This window comes from Lissotriton vulgaris, chromosome 8 (genome assembly GCF_964263255.1).
Source record: "Lissotriton vulgaris chromosome 8, aLisVul1.2, whole genome shotgun sequence".
Classification (NCBI taxonomy): Eukaryota; Metazoa; Chordata; class Amphibia; order Caudata; family Salamandridae; genus Lissotriton; species Lissotriton vulgaris.
In genome coordinates, this window is record NC_141696.1 from 846,718,819 (window position 1) to 846,740,891 (window position 22,073).

General features: G+C 39.7%; 1 protein-coding gene across 3 annotated transcripts in view; it reads left to right on the forward strand.

Moving 5' to 3' along the window:
* LOC147698088 (acetylserotonin O-methyltransferase-like) overlaps nucleotides 1-22,073 on the forward strand; it is a 448,853-nt gene that overhangs the window by 277,861 nt on the left and 148,919 nt on the right. For all 3 annotated transcript variants that reach the window (XM_086934766.1, XM_086934765.1, XM_086934764.1), the window contains exon 4: nucleotides 19,363-19,431. In XM_086934766.1, the coding sequence (XP_086790892.1) occupies nucleotides 19,363-19,431 (69 nt within the window). The remainder of the gene's footprint in view (nucleotides 1-19,362; nucleotides 19,432-22,073) is intronic.

Here is a 22,073-nt window from a genome sequence, read left to right on the forward strand (position 1 = left end):
GCAACCGTAGGGAGAGCGTTGGATAGCGTAGGGGTAAAAATTACTATTCCCACTCCAGAGGTTGCAACAGTAGAGAAAGAGTTGGATAGCGTAGGGGTAAAAATTACTATTCCCACTCCAGAGGGGGCAACAGTAGGGAAAGCGTTGCATAGCGTAGGGGTAAAAATTACTATTCCCACTCTAGAAGGTGCAACAGTTGGGAAAGTGTTGGGTAGCGTAGGGGTAAAAATTACTATTCCCACTCCAGAGGGTGCAACAGTAGGGAAAGCGTTGGATAGCATAGGGGTAAAAATTACTATTCCCACTCCAGAGCGTGCAACAGTAGGAAAAGCGTTGGATAGCATTGTGGTAAAAATACAAATTATTCACCAATTAACAATTAATTGAAAATAAATTAAAAAACAATACCAATAAATAAATAAAAACGATTAATTTAATAACAATTAAATTACTTCCCACCCTATTCCCCAATAAACACACAACTCACTACAGATTTTTTTTATTTAAAATTAACATATTTCTCAATTAACCAAACATTTATTATTTACCAATTAAAAATTAATTAACAATTAATACTAAAAGAATACCAATAAATAAATTAACACATTTAATTATTAAATTAAATTACTTCCCACCCTATTCCCCTATAAACCCACAGCCCGCTACGGAAAATAAATTATTAAAATTAACATAATTATCAATTAATCTATTAACAAAAATTAATTAACAATTAAAAAATAATTACCAATTATTAAGTAATTAATCACAAATTAATAATTAATTATCAATTAATTCTAAATAAATACCAATAGTTAAATTTACAGATTTAATTAATTACAATTAAATTACTTCCCACCCTATTCCCCTATAAACCCACAACCCGCTGCAGAATTAAATTACACAAAAATTAAATAACATAAAGAAATACACGGAATTTTTTTTTCGATATTATTAAAAATTCAATATATATTAATTACTATATTATATACTTCGATATTTTAACTTTCTATATTTTAAAAATCGATAATAAATTACTTACCTTCAAAATGATATTTTTCACCACTATATTCTGTCCATTCGATATTTTGTCCATTCTATATTTTTACTTCGATATTTGTGCCATTCTATATTTTTGAGTCGACATTATGTCTGTATACCGAACCCAAGCAATGCATAAAACAACGCAAATACACTGCAATGGCAGAACCAAGCAATACATAAAACCAAAACAAATACACTGCGATGGCAGAAACCAAGCAATGCATAAAACAAAGCAAATACACTACAATGGCAGAACCCAAGCAATGCATAAAGCAATCCAAATAAATACACTGCAATGGCAGAACCCAAGCAATGCATAAAACAAAGCAAATACACTGCAATAGTGAAACCAAGCAATGCACAAACCCAAGCAAATACACTGCAATGGCAGAAACCAAGCAATGCATAAAACCAAATAAATACACTGCAATGGCAGAACCCAAGATTTGCAAAAAACAAAGTAGAACCCAAGCTATGCATAAAATAAAGCAAATACACTGTCATGGCAGAACCCAAGCTATGCATAAAACAAAGCATATAAGCTGGAATGGCAGAAAACAAATAGTATGGTGGTGGATCACCAACGCAGCAAAGACAGTAAAACAACTCTGAAAATATAGACCCAAAAGCCTTCAATGACAGCCTGATTACTACAACAGCCTTCCCATGCAGTGTGCTTGCAACTCCAACAGCAGCCGTAAAAGGCTGCTCTGACCCATCACTGACACTGAAACAACATACAACACACACAGCAAGTGAAATAACAGATCACAGCCCAGCAAGGAAAGAACGCTGTGTTGTACTGGCACTTAGCACTTTTCAACCTCTTTTGAGGATTCAGATGTAGAATTCGATGCTATACTTGCTATATTTTGCTATGCTTTCTCAACTGTTGTGTAATTGTGTTAAGATGCAATGACGTCCAGTGATGCGATGCGCGGTCCCTTCCAGCACTAGTTTGATGATGTTCCACCCTATGTATTAAAATTATTGCTGAAGTTAACATAGTCTGAACTCTCCCTAAGCATGGTAGCGCTGTACATGAGCACCAGTTACATTACACAAGGTCACATTCATTTTATAGTCACTGAGTGATTAAAGTGATTTGCCCAGAATCACAGGATGTTGAGCCGGAGCCGAGACTAGAACTTGGCTCCCCGGTTCCAAAGTCGACTGCTCCCCAAAATAGAAAGAGAGAGAGAAAGAGAGAGGGGGCGGTAACTCTCTCTCGAAGGTGTATGGATCACCCACTTTCTATTGCAATTGAGTTATTTCTACTGCACACAGCTGCCTTTCTGCTGTGGGCAGATTGGTAAAAGCATAGATTAGAGGCAGGTGGCGCGACTGATCCGTCTGTAGAGAGTGTCCAGATGGGAGGAGGCTGTTCCTGGACTGCTTTAGTCTCTTCCAATACTTCACCATGATTCTGAACTCTCTCCCATGCCCCGGTTCCTCATTGTCAGCCCTCCCACCCAGTTTCTACCCCTTGGTTCCCAATACCTCTCTTTTCTCTTCCCATTTCTGTCCAGCCACAAGCCTAGGCCTAGATGCTCGTAATGCCCTTCAGTGAGATATCAAGGTTTTGGGGACAAACAAGCCACCCACAAGACTTTCCCTCTATTTCCACTAATCCCATATTTTGGAATTTCCTGTAGATTGAGGACAGCTTGTAAATTTCCTGCAGATTTTTCTAAATGGGCTAATGTTTTGTTTTTGAAGAAGGCGATAGTAAGCGAAAGCATCATAAGTTAACAAAGGAGAAATGAACAATGTTAAGGATCCAGGGCCATGTCTACAGCTGACAACATCTGACAGTACTTCATATAAACAGAATTAGGTCTGGTTCTAGCCAAGACCTTTTGATCTTATAGAATCTAGAAATAATATGTGTGATATAATTACTTATAGGGCCTTCAGCAGGCCCTCTTTATCCATTGGTCTGTTGTTGAGTCATTAACATTTTTATATACCCGCTATAGCATGCAGCTTGGGGTAACGGGTCAGCCCACTACATCCATTGGCTGTTTTACCTCAGGTGACCACATTCTTCCCATTAAAAAAAATAACATCCACACACAATGTAGTTCCATTCGGTGACAGGGACCACTTTGGCAATGTATGCATTTTGAAAACAAAAGCTATTTCTGCTTTTAGCCAATGTTTTTTTCAGACTGAGGAGGGCCAGGCTGATTTCCCAACAATAAAGGTGGACAAGACATATCAAAACAAAACAACCACTGACAAAGCCAAAAGACTGGCAGGTAACACCACACATACTGGCTTTGGCAATGCTTGTTTTAAGTACTAGCAACTCAGTTTCTTGACATACTAGGCCAAGCAGCTGGTACCTGCAAGGAAACTCTTCTCTCAGTAAGCTACTACTTCAGGTGCTGTGTAAAATGGCGCCGGCTCACTTCTATCCTTTTATGGATATGACCTATGTCACCTGCTCTTAGGTACCCATGTGTGCCAAAACGGCTAAGGCAAGAGGCAGAGAGAGGCTAAAGGGAAATGTTAATGAAGGGTAGGGAGGCCAGACATAAAGACACACATATCCATGGCGCTGGAGCAAGAAGCGCCCCCATTAAAACATCTTGTAACAGTTTATAATGAGAATGAACAATAAAAGGGTCATTCAAATGTTTTGTTCTGGCAGCATCTGTTGTATTTTCAAACGCACACTGTCACATATCCCCTTTGCCTTTAGTGAGGTGCTAGTGTGAAGACCTTCTTCATGGTGGTGATGAGGAGCCACTTGAAGATTTAAAGATAGCTTAAAAAGTAAAAAACATTTATACATTGATAAATAAATCAATTTTTGATACATTTGTATTACTGAATTAACAATTTATAGCTTTTAAATAGTATTTTATGTTGTACATTTTCAAGTTTTTTACCAATTGTTTAACCTTTTTTTAACATTTCTTAAATTGTTTTGTATACATATTTTGAACATTATTTTAATCTAAATGTTTTCAGAATATAATAAATAATTGTTTATGTTCATACCATTATTTAATTTATACTTTACAATTGTTTAACATGTTGTACATCGTTTTTTGACATGTTTTAAATGTTTAATACATTTTTACATGTTTTACTACATTTATTCAACACTTTTTACTTATTTTTACTTTCACTTCTATGGGGAGATATTGTTTTCATTTAGTTTGATTAAGTGGTATTTTTTTTTTACCGCTACCTTCTATTTTGTTGTCTATTTGCCTTATTTTTAGCCTATTTTCCAGGATCCGACTCGTGGTAAGGTGCTGCTATTTGCCAGAAAAGGTAAGTCCGTATTAAATGTTTTGTTTAGGGTTTTGAGGATGGAGTGGTGTAGGGGGAGGTCGAGAGGTTTGTTATTGTGTTGTTTGCAGGTTTTTATTAATTTCATTGTATTAATTGCAGTGATTTTCACTAGTGTGTGGGTTTGGATTTTTGCACTCTTTTTTAGTAATGATTCAATATGTTATGTTACATTGTGTTATTTTATTTGCTTTATAATGATTAAATGTAATATGTGTGTACTTTTGGGAATGTAATGTTTTTTGTTGGTACGTTTGCTGTTTTACTTTACAGGTTTTTCTCTACGAACGTACCCTATTGGCATTTGGATGTATCTTTTTTTAAAGGAAATCTCTTTTGGTTTATAACAAACTAATATTATTTCTTTGATTTTATTTTTCTTTGATTTTCCAACAGCTTTACTATTTTAAACACTTTTTTTATGGTTTCTATATATTTTGGATTGTTTTGAGGGGTCTTTATTGGCCTGGTATTATTTTTACTTTTTTGGGGCTTTTTACAAAATATTTGTCCTATTTTGGTTCAGTGTACTTTTTGATTATGTCACTTAATAGTGAAACCCCCACCTAAATTGGAGATGTACTGGGATATAATATACAAACCTTATGATCGGAAGTTGTACTTCCAGTTTAGAGTGGGGACTTTGCCTTTGCGAACCTTCACGGCCTAATGGGCAAGTGAGGGCAATAGTAAATGCCTCTTTTGCGATAAGTGTGAGGAGTCTTACGCTCATGTTCTTTTTGTGTGCCCAGCATACACAGCTCTGCGCAAAGCGTGGTTGGCTCCATTATGCAGATTGCTGTCTACCAGAATATATAGCACTGAATGAGGATATTGCGAAATGATACTCTCCCATGTAATGCAACAGCTGTAGCCAAGTATCTGAGCTGGATGTGGGCTATAAGACCAAAATCTCTTTTAACCAATTGATTAATTGATGTCTGGCATCTATGTCTGCAGCTTATCCTTTTTAATCATTGTGTATGCCTAATTACCTATTGTAATTTTAATTAGGACGATCCGATTTTTGTACCCAATGCTTTATTCTAGATGTTTAATATGATTTTTATTCAAGTGGAAGATTGATGTGTATTTAATAATCTTTTTACTGTATTTTTTAAATTATTTACACTGAAACTTTTTGTAACAAAAATGAGTTTTATTAGATGTACTTTGCTTTCATAACATTTATTTGTCGAATAAAGCTTTTTGAATTGGACTATGTGCATACAGAGGACAATTTGCAGCTACAGAACAGTAAGTCATATTTACTTTATTTGATTTAGGTCGGAAATGTTATATTTTCTTATTTGTGTAAGTATTACATGATTGTTATTTGGTAATGTTTATTTTATGTGTTGTAATTATTTCAAGTAATGGATTGCTTGTTCTTTTAAAAAAATTACATATACTATTAAGATATCAGTCTTATTTAAGATTGCAGTTTTATTTCATATTTTGACTCACATAATAAAATATTATGTTTATTATGTTTATAAAATGATTTGGCATGTTGATTAAGATTATGTTATAGTTGTTTGAGGAGTTTTGTAGGTTACTACTTTTTTATAATATGCTTTTGGCTATTATCATAAAGTAATTTACTCATTTCTGTTCAGGGAGAGTTTGACTTTAGATTGTAGCATACTGTATATTCTTTTGCTTTGCTCAGTAAATGTAGGTGCACTGTGAGTTACAGATTGTTTAGGTTTTGGCAGTTTAGCACTTTTTGTAATGCCTCAATACATTTATAGAGGGTTGGTTGGATTTTCCCTTGTGTTGATAGGAACACATTGTGTCAACCTTTCACTGCATTGTTTGTTTTTGCTTCCTATACCATGATGCTATCATTTAAGATCCCACCATGGTATTAGGAATTTGGGTTGACATCTATGTTTGGAGCAATGTATTCTGCCAACCCATGTGTTTTCTAAAGAATCCATTAGAAAACTTTATTTGTGTTCATTTTGATGGTAGAAAGGGTTTTCTATCAGTACATTGGAGAAGTTAGTTACCTCAATGATAAGATCATAGGCTAGTGCTAAGATCTTTTTAGTTCAAAGGCATATTGACTGTTTCGGGCATATTCTACAATTAGTACCGATTGTTGGAGTGCCTCCATATGTTTTCATTGAAAAGGTAGTACCAGCCTTGTGTGGTTGTGTAGAAGTGCATTTTTAAAAATTGTTTGAATTATGGCTATGATTATTTTTAGTGGGTAGCGGTGTATTTGTTTTATATTTAATGTGGTTTAAGAGTTCAGAGAAGGAGCTACTTTGTTTATTTGGTAGTAGGGCATATATAAAATGGGCATTTGTGTTTTGATATTCACCATGAAGGGTGTTCATCTGAGTGAATGGTTTGGGACACATTTTGAAGATCCCATCCATCATCCAGGTTTGACAATAGCTAAGATTTAGTATGTTATCTGCTGTAGAAAATATTAGGATTCATCTATCATTGTATAGGTTGTCATTTAGCAGGAAGGATATGTGTAATTTTTTAGTTTCAGATATTTGTATCTTCTAAGGGTAGAAGGTGAATAGCTAATGGCTTTTCTACAGAGTTGGTCTATGTTGAGTTTGGGTACTTTAGGTAGCATGTCTTTTAGGATTTTGGTTGTGGGCTACTGGAAGCTAGTACTTGCCTCTCTTAAATCCTGCAATTCCTCCCTTACTTCTATTTTGGTTACATTTGGGAGGTAGTTGTGTTCCCATATATTAATTACAAGATCATCTTTTGTAGTGGTCCTCCCATTGCCTGCACTAGAATATTATTTGATACATTTCCAATTCACATTTATCATCAATGTACTTGCTTAGTTGTAAGTACTGCCCATGTAACTTAAGGCCTACTTACGAGTTTGGCAGTCCATGGGACTACCAAACTTGCGGTGGAGGTATGGTGGCTGTTGGTGACTGCTACACCTTTGGTCCTTCTGCAGTATTACAAGTATTGCGGTCTGACTTCCCTAGGTCTGCTACATCTGCAAGGGAGCCGCAATCCCAGGCAGTGGCATGGCGGTCTAGAGGCCAGAATATGCTTGGTGGGGTCATGTGGTACTGCCAAGCATATTACGACTTTCCTCACCACCAGCGGTCTCATAAGGGCTCTCACTCCATGAAACTGCTGGCAGTGAGGAAAGAAAGGGGATCCTACAGGGCGCACTGTTTGCCCCTATGCATGGATAAAGGGAGCAGGCATATGTTGTGCCCTCCTGTGTGCATGCACCCCTGTCCCTGCATAGCAAAGACGGTCAGTTGATGCTCTGCAGGAAGGTGCATTGGTGGTCCCTCAGCGGTGCAGTTCTAAAGGCTCACTTATGAGCCTTTGAACTGCACCGCTGCGGGACCGTCGGGCTGCCCGCCTGCCAGACAATGAATTTACTTGTACTCTGGCAGCCAAGCGGTGGTGAGGTTTGGTGAAGCGGGGCTGTGGCGAGTAGCCCTGCTCCTGCCCCTCCAAACTCGTAATCAGGCCTTTAGTAATTGCTTTTCTTTCTGCATTGTTATGTATTTTGCTCTTTCTGTCATTGTGTCTTAAAGAACTATAATAGTATTAATAATTCCAATTTTATATTGTTGATACATTTTTGTTTACATATAAATTGTGAAACTACTTTTATTATTTATACTGATATGTATGTTCTTCTTAGATGTTTCATACATTTTTTGCAACTTTTTCACTGTAATGTGGAGCAGGTGTTTTCTGTTCTCTTGGTAGAAAAAGAAAGCCTTCATTTCATTTTAAATGTTTATTCGTTGGTAGTTTATAAATTTGAGGTCTTTATATATACACATAACAAAAAGCTCCACAGAGACCAGTTGGCTTTTTTATGATTCATAACACTAAACTTAAATTAATCTTGCGCTCTGCCACCACTAAGGCAGCAAAGAGTATACCAGTACTAAATAAAGTGGAAAATCCATGTATTGTTTATAATTGTCTGGAAAAACCTATTTTGTTTGGTATGGGAAATTCTTTTCGAATCAGGCCAACACTCTTTAACCTAATATGAAAGAGGTAGGGTAGCCTATGTTGCAGCTCAACAAATTGAGATAGATATAAAGATGCAAGTTGTAGAATATTGCATGCATCCCTTTCTACCCAATCTGCCTGTCTTAGGTCTATTTTCCTTACTTCTAGAGATTAAAAAACTCAGAAAAATCTCCTTATGGTTTAGCCCTTCAACAGCTCCAAGGGTCTCATTTTGAGTGGAGTATTATGTCAATAGACCTGGTGATGAAGGTTACCAGTACCATTGTGATTACAAGTTCCAAGGGAACACCATGGGTTGGGTGCATATCACCTCAAAACTCCACCTGTTAACAGTAGGTGGAGTATATGTGTGAATACTATGTGTTAACTGATGAACAACAAGTGGGAGAGATAATGACCAATACTCCTGGTAATTCTTTACTTATAAGGGGTACCTCAGGGTCCCACCCAGTAATTTCATCCTGAAAGTTATTAAATCTCCTAGTTCCATTAACTCTCGTTACAGAGTAGTTATTGGACACTTGTAATATGAAAATTAGAATAAACCAATGGTTTTGAATAGCAGCAACCCCGGACAAATAATACTACAAGTCCTCAAGCAACTTCATTGTGCAAAGGTCAGCATTTATTAGAGGAGTTGCATTGATTCTTCAAATATTAATAACAAAATATAAATATGTAAGTGAACAGTGTGACAACCATGAGCAATCTGAATAGAAACCACTGCAATTGCTGATGCCATGCTTATTTGTTAACCTCCATCTTGTTTTCATATTGTGCGAATGTTATGCATGGCCTGCTTGGAGTTCTCTGGTGTATTCAGCCTCATTCTAATGTTTAACACCTTCAAAATGTATTCACAAATGACTAACCCCATCCTGAATAGTTTATATTTCTTGTATCTGTCTCAAAGGCCATTCCTATGTTGTCATAAGAAAACTGTGCACCTACTACTTATCTAGGATTTTCATTTCTGCAACGATATTCTCACTTGAAGCTATGTATGAAGAAAATTAAGAAAATTGTGGTGAGGTTAGCATTGGGGTGGACTGAACACGTGGAGATTCACTCCACAGAATTCTGCTGATCTACATATAAAGATTTCATGGAGTTTCACAGACGGGTGCAAAATATGCACATTGCGCTGCTCAGGCTGCAACTTAGTGCCACTAGACTGAGCAGCGTTGAAATATCAGTGTGAACAATACCATGCACTACGCAAGAGCAATCGGCCTTTCAAGATGATTTTGCTTCTACTTGAGTTGAAAATTTACTTGAGCAGTAGCAAATGCTTCGAGAATCAGCCCAATAACCATGACCGCTTGCAACCTCCCCTGTCTGCCCGCGTTTCGACATCCCACGTGGTGTCAAATCTCACTTGCATTCCTAGAGCCTTGTGGATAAAATATTTAACTCCTTTGCGATTGTCGGAATGGAACTCACTATTACTAGAGTAATGCAGAGTCGCAAAATTCCACCAATGCACTGGGTGGAATGAAACATTCCGATCTCACCTAGCATCAGATACTCACCGCTCTACAGGGCCCCTGCTGTCATACAAGTATTATACTTTGACTAACTAGCTAATACATTTATGAAAACTTCATTTACGCATAATTGTATTTCGTGTTAGCTCTCTGACATCTGTCAAATCTTTTGTGGATATGTACACGAGAAATAAAATATATTGTTTGCTAATTCACTTTTGTACAATAAGACATTGTTAGAAATGGGGGTCTCTAGTTGGCAATGGCTGGTGCCATTATCCAAATAGGGACCCTTCTTCCTAAGTCAGGGCAAGTGGGCCACCCCTTTGACAACCCCTGCTCAAGCCTGTGGTAACGTAGCACGAGCAGTTAGGCCTATCTCAGAGGCAGTGAAGCGTTTATGATCATGTACAATAAGACAGTAATGATGCCACAAAAGGACACAACTCAGGTAGGTATAGAAAAATAATATCTTTAACTAACAGTTTAACTCAAAACTCTCAAAGCGTATCAACAAATACAATTCACGTCAACCCGTAGGCACTCAAAAAGACAATAGCGTATTCACTAAAGTGTGAAACTGACCCGGTTCAGCAAGCAGCTTCTCGAAGAATCAGAGACATTGACAGGCGGACTTCCAGAGACCACAAGTCTTAGAGGTTGAGGTCCGCAGTGTGCACCCACAATGACTTGGGCTTTCAGGGACAGGCGGGTGCTCAGCAGCAGCAGCACATGGCAGCAGCACGTGGCTGCAGCGTCCTGGGCTGGTGGTGGCAATGACTCTCATCGTGCAGCTCCGTGGTGGGCTCACAGCGGCACCAGCTCTCTCTTAGCTGCTGTGGCCCACATAACGGTAGTGATAATCCTCAACAAGGGTGACAAAGTGCGGGCACACTGCAGCAGCAGCTCTCCCTCAGCTGTGGTGGCCCACAGGACAAATCCCAAGGATGCAAAGTTGCCACAGATGCGGGCACTCAGCTGCCACAGCTCTGCTAACTGCGGTGGCCCACAAGACAAATCACAATGAGGCAAATAGCAAAGGGATGAAAAGGGTGCGGGCCCTCAATGGCTAGAGCTCTCTCTTGGCTGTGGCAGCCCACGGGGCAAATTACAATGATGCAAAGTAGCAAAGGGTGCGGGCACTCATCGGCTGCAGCTCTCTCTTGGACGCAGTAGCCAAGTCAACAGAGGATGGTCTTGGCCCGGCTGGCACAATGGTGGATGCTCAGCAGCTACAGCTTTCTCTTAGTTGCAGGGGTCCACCCAGGTTCAGCGAAGGACTCAAAGGTGCAGATTCTGGCGGGCTCTCAGTGGCGGCAGCTCTCTTTTAGATGCAGCGGCCCATACAGGTTTAGCAAAAGGTTCAAAGGTTCAGAATTAGGTGGGTTCTCAGCAGTGGCAACTCTCTCTTAGCTGTAAGCATGGGCGGAAAATCCGTTTCGCTCGCGGATTTTGCGGATTTTCGGTAAATTCGCAATCTGCGAGATTCGCGAATCTCCCACAAAATCCGCAAATCCGCGAGCAGCGGATTTTATGGCTTGCTCGCACTGTTCGCGTGAGTTCGCGGCTTCCCAGTACAACTTCGCGCCCCGCGAATAAGCGCTAAATTGCAGAAATGCGATCTTAGCAAAACTGAAACTACTTACCAGGTTCAAAAGTTCAGGCTCATCATTAGTAGCCATTTCCTGTAGTGCTTCCTGAGGGGCCCCTCCAGAGTTCAGTTGCCAGTTGCAACTATTATGTGACCCTGCTCTGAACCTCAGAATAGTTACACATATGCCACAAAGGTCCTGAATTACAGCTAAGGGAGACAAGCAGGAGCCAGGCTCGAAGTTCAAATCCATTAATCAGCCCCTAATTCATTGTTGTCAGTTGGGGCAGGGCAGGTGTTGTAACTAATTTTGCAACAATGAAAGCACTTAGCAAGTGCAAAAGATCACTAATCAGGAAGCACTAAGGAAGCAGGTGCCAGCTAAAAAAATATTCTGTGACACATTAATCAGCCCCAAATTAATTCAGGTCACTTGAGGCAGGGAAGGTGTGCTTTGCTTTGCCACAATAATGTACACTGACTGGACAACCAGAGGGTGCTGTGATGAAACAGAGGGTGGCATGGGTGGGCCAGAGGGTGGCATGAGTAGTCAGAGAGTGGCAGTGGTGACAGAGAGTGGCAGTGATGAAGAAGAGTGCCCCAAACAGGCTGGACACGTAGAAACAACAAGTTCGCAAAACTTGCGACCCGACAGGTAAGTTCGCGTTTGCGAAATTGTACAAAACCCTCGCGAACTGGCAGAAACCCGTGCGAACACCAAAAAAAAATCTGCAAATTCGCGAGAATTCGTGGATTTTGCGGATTGCGAGTTCGCAAATCCGCAAAATTCGCGAACGCGAGATTCGCAAAATTCGCCCATGCTTACTTAGCTGCAGCGGCCCACACAGGTTTAGTAAAAGGTTCAAAGGTTCAGATTTAGGCAGGTTTTAAGCGGCGGAAACTCTCTCTTAGCTGCAGGTTTAGCAAAGGATTCAAAGGTTCCCAGTCCGCAGTCCTCACAGTAGGACTAGAGGCTCTGGATTACTCAACGGATGCCTCACCTGCAAGTGGAATTCCTCACACAGGAATTCCGACGGCTGACAGGGTGAAGTCTAATGTCCCTGAGACTTCTGCAGGAGGCGCTCTCGATTTAGGACCTCGGGTAGTTTCTTCAGCAAGCTTGGTGAAAGTTTCAAAGTCCTTTCCTCTGCTCACTCGGACAGAGTTTTGTCTTGACATCCAGAAGGAACACCCTTGGCCACAGTTCCAGCACAGCATTTTATAAAGAAAAAGTATTTGTTCTCTAAGGTCGCAAATCACAGACTCCAGTCAGAACCAGTTTGGTGGGTTCGGGGAGCACTTGGTTTACGAGGCGACATCCTGCCCTTTCCAAAGAGGGGGCCTGCTATCAGACACTGAGTGGGAGGTGGAACCATCATTCACCTTGCCAGGCACTGCCCTACTCGGATTAAAGGGTCACCCCTCCACATGCTCTAAATGCCGCTCTCTCTCCAGCCAGGTCTGGCCCAACTGGCCCTGCTGCTCCAAAACCAGTCGACCAATGCACACACTCGCAACAGCCAGCAGTAAAGCTTTAGGCAAAAAAACGACCGTGTTTTCAGGAAAGGCATTTCAAAACACGTGATATATAAATTGTCCTTATTAAAAGGAGGCCCTCAATGTCCTGAGCATCAGCATATCAAACTCTAGGTTCCTATGGCTGGATAGGGTGATAGAAAATAATTCTTAGCGAACAGGCTACACAGATGTAGGCATTAAGTTATCCTTATTCATGCAGTCATTTTATATACAGGGAGCATTTGCGCTGTAGCAGTAGCACTGCGCCCAATAAGTCTACATTCAGCCAACATACAAGACAGGAAGAGTAGAGGGGAAGGGAGACATACGCCAATGATGCCAGGTCTAAGAGACATTAAAAAAGATAGTTTATCATCAGCCGGATCATTTGGGAAAGCTTTAATAAGAATCATTTTCCTATTTAATATCACTAGTATTGAGCTATTGATGGAGATTTTTGACAGATCGGGTCGTGTTTTGATAAGCTCTGAATTCAGCTAGTAAGACATTTGGCTAAGAAGATGCTGGTCGGTACCTGTGTATTTATATGTGCGGACTGTGTCTGGGCCAAAAGCAAATTCAGACTGTGGCAATTTTCTGTCGGGGGCTGATGAAACAGCATTATAATGAAACTCTTGACCAATGAGTTTACATGTTATGTTTTACCTTGTACCTAAATTGTTCGACCTGCCGACAGAGAGCTTTATCTGTACAATGACTCACACAATCAATTATTTCAAAGAAAGTAAAAAAAGGACCACAGCAAAGGAGTGGAATTCTGTTTGGCCCTCTTCACCCATTGTCTTCCATTTATTGTTCATGAGTGGCAATTGGTTGGATGGGCTGTTCATCAAGGCCATAGTATTTTGTGGATGCTTACTTTGTCCCTTTTGTATTTCCATTAGGTTTTACTGATAAGACATGTAGAAGCCCTTTTGATAGACTAGAGCCAGAGAATGCTCCTTGATCTATTAAACTTAAAGACACAATGCCACTATAATTGCTTGCTTATGGAATTTTGTTTCAGAATAGCATGCTATTTTGATTTCTGAATTACATTTTTTTACATAAAGGTATTTATCAATAACAATTGCCCAAACATGTGTTTGTTTGCTTTCATTAGAATATGTGTTGGGCACTTCTGCATCGCAGAGGACATGGTCCTTAAGCCTCGTGAAGGGTGGTGGTGAGGGTGGTGGTGGTATTTGGGAAGGGGGGGTTAAGAGGGGGAGTGGGGAAGTGGGGTGGAAAAAGAAAACAACACATGAGCTAGGCTTAGGAAGAAACTTGTATTTTGTTGCTGTCGGGGAGCAATTTGCGAAATTTAGCTGGATCAAAGATGCAAAATTGATCCAGCTAAATGGCAGGTAGGGGTTTAAGGGTGGGCACACTGAATGTGAGGGGGCTGTTAGGGGTCTGAACTCAGTGGAGAAAAGACGAAGAGTTACACAGGAGATACGGGCTTTGCAATGTGATGTCATATGCCTACAAGAGACCCACGTGGTTTGGTCTAAGAGACATCTGTTAACAGAACTGGGGTTCAATTTAATAGTATGCACTAAATAATCAGAGGCGGCCAGAGGAGTGGCAATTCTTGGTAAGAGTCATATAGCTACTACCGGGAGGATACAATCTGATAGGTTGGGACGCTGGGTGATAGCAGAATGTGTTGTGGGCAACACTAAAGTTACTGTGTGTGTGGTATATGGGGCAAATCTAGATGAAGCAGAAACTCTCAACTTTCTAAACGTAGAATTAGGGGCTTGGCCCACACCATTGATCATGTGCGGTGATTTCAATATAAACCTAGCACCCAACGTGTTAAATAATGAGAAGGTGAGATATACTGGCAGGAAGCTGAGAGTATTCAAAGCCCTACAGGAACTCTTGGGAGCTCATGTGTTGGTGGATGCTTGGTCCTTTTTAAGGGGTGGGTCACCTGGGTACACTTTTTTTTCTTTTCCACATCACACATTGGTTCGATTAGACTATTCTTTTGTTTCTATATCGATGTTAAATCAGGCTGCAATCCAAGTATATCTTAGAGTGACATCAGACCACGGGCCAGTTGTACTGACTCTATCTAGCATCATTTCTAGTGAACGTCCACGACAGTTCTCTTTTGATCGCAAATTATTGACTGAACAATTTTTTATTGAACATATGAATGAGTGGATTGTATCTTTTTTTAACATTAATCGGGGGAGCAGTAATGAGGGTTGTGTGTGGGACTGTTTTAAGGCTGCCTTTCGTGGGGAGGTACTGAGTTTGGGTCTGTTTAACCAAAAAAAGCAAGCAGCGGAAATAAAGGCACTCTACCAGGAGTTGATCACAGCCGAAGAGGCGCTCATAGTGGGGATACAGACAGGGATCAATATAGATGATGAGATTATTGAAGTAGCGCGTCTGATGGCAAGGGTAAATCTGAGGTGGTCCCAGGAAGCAGCCCAACATTTTTTTGCTAAAAAACAAACCCATAATTAATACGGCGAGGCAAGTGGCAGATGTCTCACCCAAAGAGTAAGAGTAACAACGGCAGCCCAGCGTATCGATGAGGTACTAGACCAGAAGGGTGACTCTGTTAAGGACGAGCAGGGTATCCTGGAGGTATTCAGGCAGTTTTATGAGACGCTATATCAGAGTGATGAGTATAATGGTGATAATGCTGCATTATTGATTAGTCAATACTGTCTGAAGGATCTTTCGGAAGATGACAGGGCAATGCTGGACGCGCCCATTACTTTGGAAGAACTAGAATTAGCGGTAAATGGGCTGGCTCTGGGAAAGGCTGCCGGACCAGATAAATTACCTTTGGAAATATACAAAACATTTTTTATGCTTTTAAAAAAGGATCTCTTGGCAACAATGCTAGTAGCACAGAAAGGCTCAGCTCCCAAAACATGGCAAGAAGCAACAATAGTGGTATTTCACAAAAAGGGCAAGCCACTGAATTTACCGGGATCATATCGCCCTATATCGCTCCTAAATGTAGATGGTAAAATATGCTCGAAGATCTTAGCGAATAGACTTTCCATGGATTTTTCAGGTCTTGTATCAAAAACACAGCATGGGTTTATCCCTCAACGTAGCACTACTAATCATGTTGGACAAGTGATAACTTTACTTGACTATGCTAAGGCAACTAGGGAACCCTTTTGTTTAATTTTATTGGACGCCGAGAAGGCCTTCGACCGCATGGTATGGTCTTTTTTGTGGGACAATTTGAAGGGTCGAGGTTTTGGTCCAAAGTTTATCAAATCAGTACAGGTCCTGTATCAGCATCCGGTAGCCCGGATTATTACCATGGGCTTGGAATCGGCGGCAGTACAAATTCGTAGGGGGAGTAGGCAGGGGTGTCCCTGCTCCCCCTTATTATTTGCTTTATACATTGAGCCTTTTTTAAGAATGTTGGACTCTAATATCCATATAATCCCACTAAAGGTTCATATATACCAGGTTAAGGTGTTGGCATATGCTGATGACGTGCAGTGGTCACGTCCAAACCCATCATGGCAATGCAGGCTATTGAGCAATTGGCGGTAGAATTTGGTAAATCGTCAGGATACAAGCTGAATCGGCTAAAACCCAGCTACTCAGTATAAAAATACCAAGCTACACTGATTCAAGATTATGTCAAGAGGTGGTATATTTGGGAGTTACGTTACGAGCTTGTACAACTTCTTTAGTTAAAGCTATTTGGGACAAGCTCCTAGTCGGTGTTCGGAAAAAATTAGATCAGGCAGAATGCTTATATCTCTCATTAGTGGGACGATGTAACCTAATAAAAATGCTAATTCTCCCTCAAATTTTATATTTTTTCCGATGTATACCCCTAGAATTTCCCAAGACAAGTTTAGAACAACTGCAGGCAATATGTATGCGCTTTTTGTGGTCCGGGGGGAAAGCAAGAAGGGCTAGGCGCTTTATGATTCTGCCAAGAAATTTGGGGGGCTAGTCGGTACATTGAGCCTTTTTTAAGAATGTTGGACTCTAATATCCATATAATCCCACTAAAGGTTCATATATACCAGGTTAAGGTGTTAGCATATGCTGATGACGTGCAGTGGTCACGTCCAAACCCACCATGGCAATGCAGGCTATTGAGCAATTGGCGGTAGAATTTGGTAAATCGTCAGGATACAAGCTGAATTCGGCTAATACCCAGCTACTCAGTATAAAAATACCAAGCTACACTGATTCAAGATTATGTCAAGAGGTGGTATATTTGGGAGTTACGTTACGAGCTTGTACAACTTCTTTAGTTAAAGCTATTTGGGACCAGCTCCTAGTCGGTGTTCCGAAAAAATTAGATCAGGCAGAATGCTTATATCTCTCATTAGTGGGACGATGTAACCTATTAAAAATGCTGATTCTCCCTCAAATTTTATATTTTTTCCAATGTATACCCCTAGAATTTCCCAAGACAAGTTTAGAACAACTGCAGGCAGTATGTATGCGCTTTTTGTGGTCCGGGGGAAAAGCACGAAGGCCTAGGCGCTTTATGATTCTGCCAAGAAATTTGGGGGGCTGGTCGGTACCAGACTTAACATTATATTACTACACTTGTATGTTGCAAGGTATGGGAATTTTATTAACCGGCAAAGGTCCAGCAAGGCCTGCAGATCGTCCTTCGATTTATCAAATGCTGCTGGGGGTAAAAGTTAAAAATTGTCTATTTAAGCACCTAGAACAAAGCTATTACAAACGCACCCGTTTCAAGACAATGGTGGCTGCATATAAGGTCTGGCGTATAGTTAGGGGTCTACTGGGCCTCGGAAAAATAACATGGTACACTCCATTGTCATTGTCGTTTTTCTTACCTGTAGATGTGTGGGATAGAGTAGTATATAATTGGAGGGAGAAGGGCATTAGAGTGGTGGGTGACCTGTATGATGCTAGTCATTTCAATTCTTTTGAACAACTATGAGAACAATATTTTCTCCCTAGAGAGCATTTCGTGAAATATCTACAGATTCGTAATTGTCTAACGTGTATTGGGAGTAACTTTAAACCGAATTCTTTGATCGAGGACATTATGAAAGGGGCAAGGATTGGAGTTCTTTATAATCATATGTTAGACACTAAAGAAAACGATATAGAGCAACAGAATAGTAAATGGTGCGTTAAACTAGGCAGACAGGACATTCAAATAGAAATTTCATTAGGTATGGCTAAAGACTTATTCCTGTCTGCAAAGTTGGTGGCCCTACATTTTAAATCAATCTATAATTTATATTATACCGCAGATAAGGTGTCTAAATGGTCAGGCGATGTAATAGAGAAATGCTTTAGTTGTGGGCTTGTCTCAGCGGATGATGTCCACATTTTCTGTACATGCACTGTATTAGCTCCCTTGTTGTCTCAGATAGAAAAATGCATTTCGGCAATTGTGGGTAGTCAGATACATTTATCAGTCAGATACATTTATCAGCAACACAGATAATATTGGGTGTTGAAATGGGCACAATGAGCACTAAGATTCCGAAGAAGCATGTTAAATTAATTTTCTTAGTGACTGCAGTGTATAGGCTGTGTATTGCATCTGCATGGTTGCAACAGGAACCGCCTGCTTTTGAAGCTTGGCAGTCTCGGTTTTTTTCGGTACACAATATGGAGCACAGCCTGTATGCTCTAAAGGGCTCCCGCAGAAGGAAGATTGGGGAACAGATTTGGGGATTAGTCACAAACTATTTGGAGATGTAAGGGGTAATTTGAGGGGATTGTGTATAATGTTTGCTGGATCTAATTGAGGCTGCCCTTATGAAATGTATACCTAACAGCTGTTTTTTTTTCTTGTTTCTTCATTTCTTTTTTATATTATTCTTGTAAATGTATGTGTCAAAATGACATGATCTGCATTTTAATCTGCTCGACAAAATGTCTCCTTTTTTTCTTTGTTGTTGTACCAATCGACTCATGTGTTTTTGCATAAATAAATAAAAATTTAAAAAAATCAAATAAAAGAATATGTGTTGGGTTTACAGCTTTTTTGCATTCTAAAATAAAGACACACATTCATATAGGCTTTCATACAGATGCACAAAAATACAGGGCCTTTGTAAAAAATATCTACTGTATGTATGACATTTAAGTTCACTACTTATAATGCAAACTTCTGACTCCTTTTCATAACACTCTTCTTTGAAGATCCTACTCACTCACCTGTGTTAGTCCTTCATAATGGTGTGTTCTTTATTAAATCAACTGTGGCAACACACACAAACGTGAGCAGATATTACTAAACACTTCATCACACAAATAGGTTTATCAATGCTTAACTTGAATTTTATTTGATCATTAATATTTTTAGTAATCCATGAAATAAATATTTGTCTACTTACCTATAATTGGAAATGAGTGTGTGAGAAAATCAGATGCTGGATCAAAAACTTGTGTAAATCTCTTGTTATGTTTTTACAGGGAAGGAACAAGTCAGCATGAAAAAGCATGTGGAATATCATCAAAAAACACATATGAAGTTATTTATTGGTAATTTTAATTGCATTTTGATTCTAATTGAATGTAATGTATTGCACTCACAGTGTTCTTGCTTATTTACAATTCTAAACCAAGTATTACATGATGTAGGCAGAGACGTACTTTCCCTTGATGTAAATTATATATGGTGTATTTGTTTTTAATTATCCATAGTTGTGTGTACTTTAACACTGATGACAATTCTTTACCTCTTGAGCACAATTTAAGTGCCTTAGCTGTGCAATTAGGTTTTTGTGATAGAGACTGACATTCATCAAGAGGTAATGTCTTATCTCCCAAATTGCGCCTCCTAAGGGAAAGGTGAACGCACCAAACAAAATAAAAGGCCAATTGTTCAGCTGATAATGAACTGGAGAATACTCTGTAATTAGACCATGCTCCAAGGGAGCAGTAGTAGTTTAGAAGACTCCATCTTAGGTCAAGAACGTTAAATGAAAAGCAGCCCTGGGCAAAGTGTTCAACCCAGCCCTGCTCCCTTCCTCCTCTTTCCATCTCTCGAGGTATCATCTATTCTCTGTCTCTTCCCTTTTCTCCTGTCTTTCCCCTCATTAATCTTTCCTTTTCTCTCTCTCTCTCTTTGTTTCACTCTCTCTATTTCTCATTCAAGCCCTATCTGTATATCCTGCATTTAACCTCGAAGTGCAGAAGAAAGTGACAGAGTCACCAATTGTGGTCCATCTTAGCCCTTCTAAAACAAGCCTATAATGGTTCCAGCCCCACCAGGGAAATGGCCGGTGGAATAAACGGGCTGCCGGCCCTGCTCCATATAAGGGGACTTTTCCTTATCATACTGCTAAGAACTGACCCTTGACACACACGGATTTGTAACGTATTAATAAATACCTTGGGATGTGACAAACAGCATCAGAAAAAGCCGGGCAAGTCACATTCCGTTTTTCTGGTTGAACATTGACATATCATACAGTTCTGAAAGGTAGACCGTCTCTCTAATGCCAGTTATCCAGTTAATCAATTATGAAAAACTACTTAACAGATCCAAGCTCAAAATTAATGTCTAATATACTTTGTTCTGGGAGCTTGTAAAACATTTACGTTTTTGCATTCATTCCTCTCACGAACAGAAAACTGAGAATCAGACTCGGAGATTTATTATGACCTTCTTTCACTTTCACAAAGATCAGAATTTCATCATCAAAAAACTCCACAAGCCCCAGATGTTTTTTAGAGAACTCAATGGAAATACGAGCACCTCGGGTGAATTTAGTAATTCTAGTACTGTTTCTGTAATGTAGATATATTTGAATACTCAATTATACATTTCTATCCGATGACAAATGCGGGTGACAACCTCTTTTAGCGCACCTTTCTGTTGCTATCCTCTTACTCAGCTCAATACATATGCAAAAATATCTTTGTACGTTTCCAAAATGTTTTTCAAAGAATTACAATTATCATAAACAACCAAAAATGGGTGTACTCACCCGACTTTCCATAAGATAATACTTTGGCATTTTAACCAGTTCAGTTTCTTCCATTGCATTTTTTAGAATCTTCAAACTACTCCAAGACATCCATTACATTTTTAGTACTAGCAAAAGGATTAGTATCAGACGGAATCAACAAAGTGATAGCCAGTTTTTCAAAATACATCTTGTATTAAATATTAGTGCCTGGAAATCCGGAATCTGCCATATCTTTCACTTGTCACTAGTAACCACTGCTTTTTAAAATGCATTCAGAAACCCCTTCTGAATTATTAACCTCACTGAACTTAAAAGTACGCAACAAATTATTAATCGTACATTGTACTATTTCGCATTGCCCATTCTCACTATTTAACTAGTAAATTCCATAAAATCTGCCCATCCTGGTGAAAGGAGGCATCATTCTACCCTTTTACACCGTTTCTCAATGGTCGGATGAGCTGCCCAATTAGATTCTACTCTGATGTGTACTTGTAGCAATACCTAAAATAAAGGCCTTTGCCAGTAAATCTTTCTTTATTTTTCATAGTTAACCAGACCATAATTTCCGTGTTCATTACCTCTAGAAAATTCCTTCTCCTTACCCCTCAGGGATGCTAACCCGCTCCTCCTAGATGGGATCTCTGCAAGAAGCAGCCCTTGCTTGACTACTTACAAGAGGGTTGGTCAGAACTATGGGGCATATTATCAAGGGGGTTTATCTCCGCTTTTTTGGCTTTAAAAGATAAAATTATCTCCCTATTACCTAGCTGCTGCTAACACCAGTTAGCGACAGCTAGTAGGAGATAGCGACCATCTTGGGCCCCACTTTGCATGTCAGTGATATTTATCACTAATGAGATGCAAAGTGGGCGTGCCAAGATGTTAGAGACTGAAAACAGTCGCTAACATCGCTATCTCCTATTACCAACTTTTGGAGATATTCGCGCTAAGCGGGAATATCTCCAAAAGCTAACACCTGCCCTGAGCAGTTCTTAGCCATGTTATCCAATGGGAGGTGGATAACATGGCTAAGAGCATTAGCTCGCTAATGCATGAATATCGCTGACTTTTCAGCGATATTCATGCTTTGCGGCGATTTTTACTGCATTTGCGTTAAACCTTGGTAATACCAAGGTTTATTTGCGGTAAAAATCGCCGCAGGTAAATTTTTGTCTCTAACCAAGCAATAGCGATAATTATCGCTAT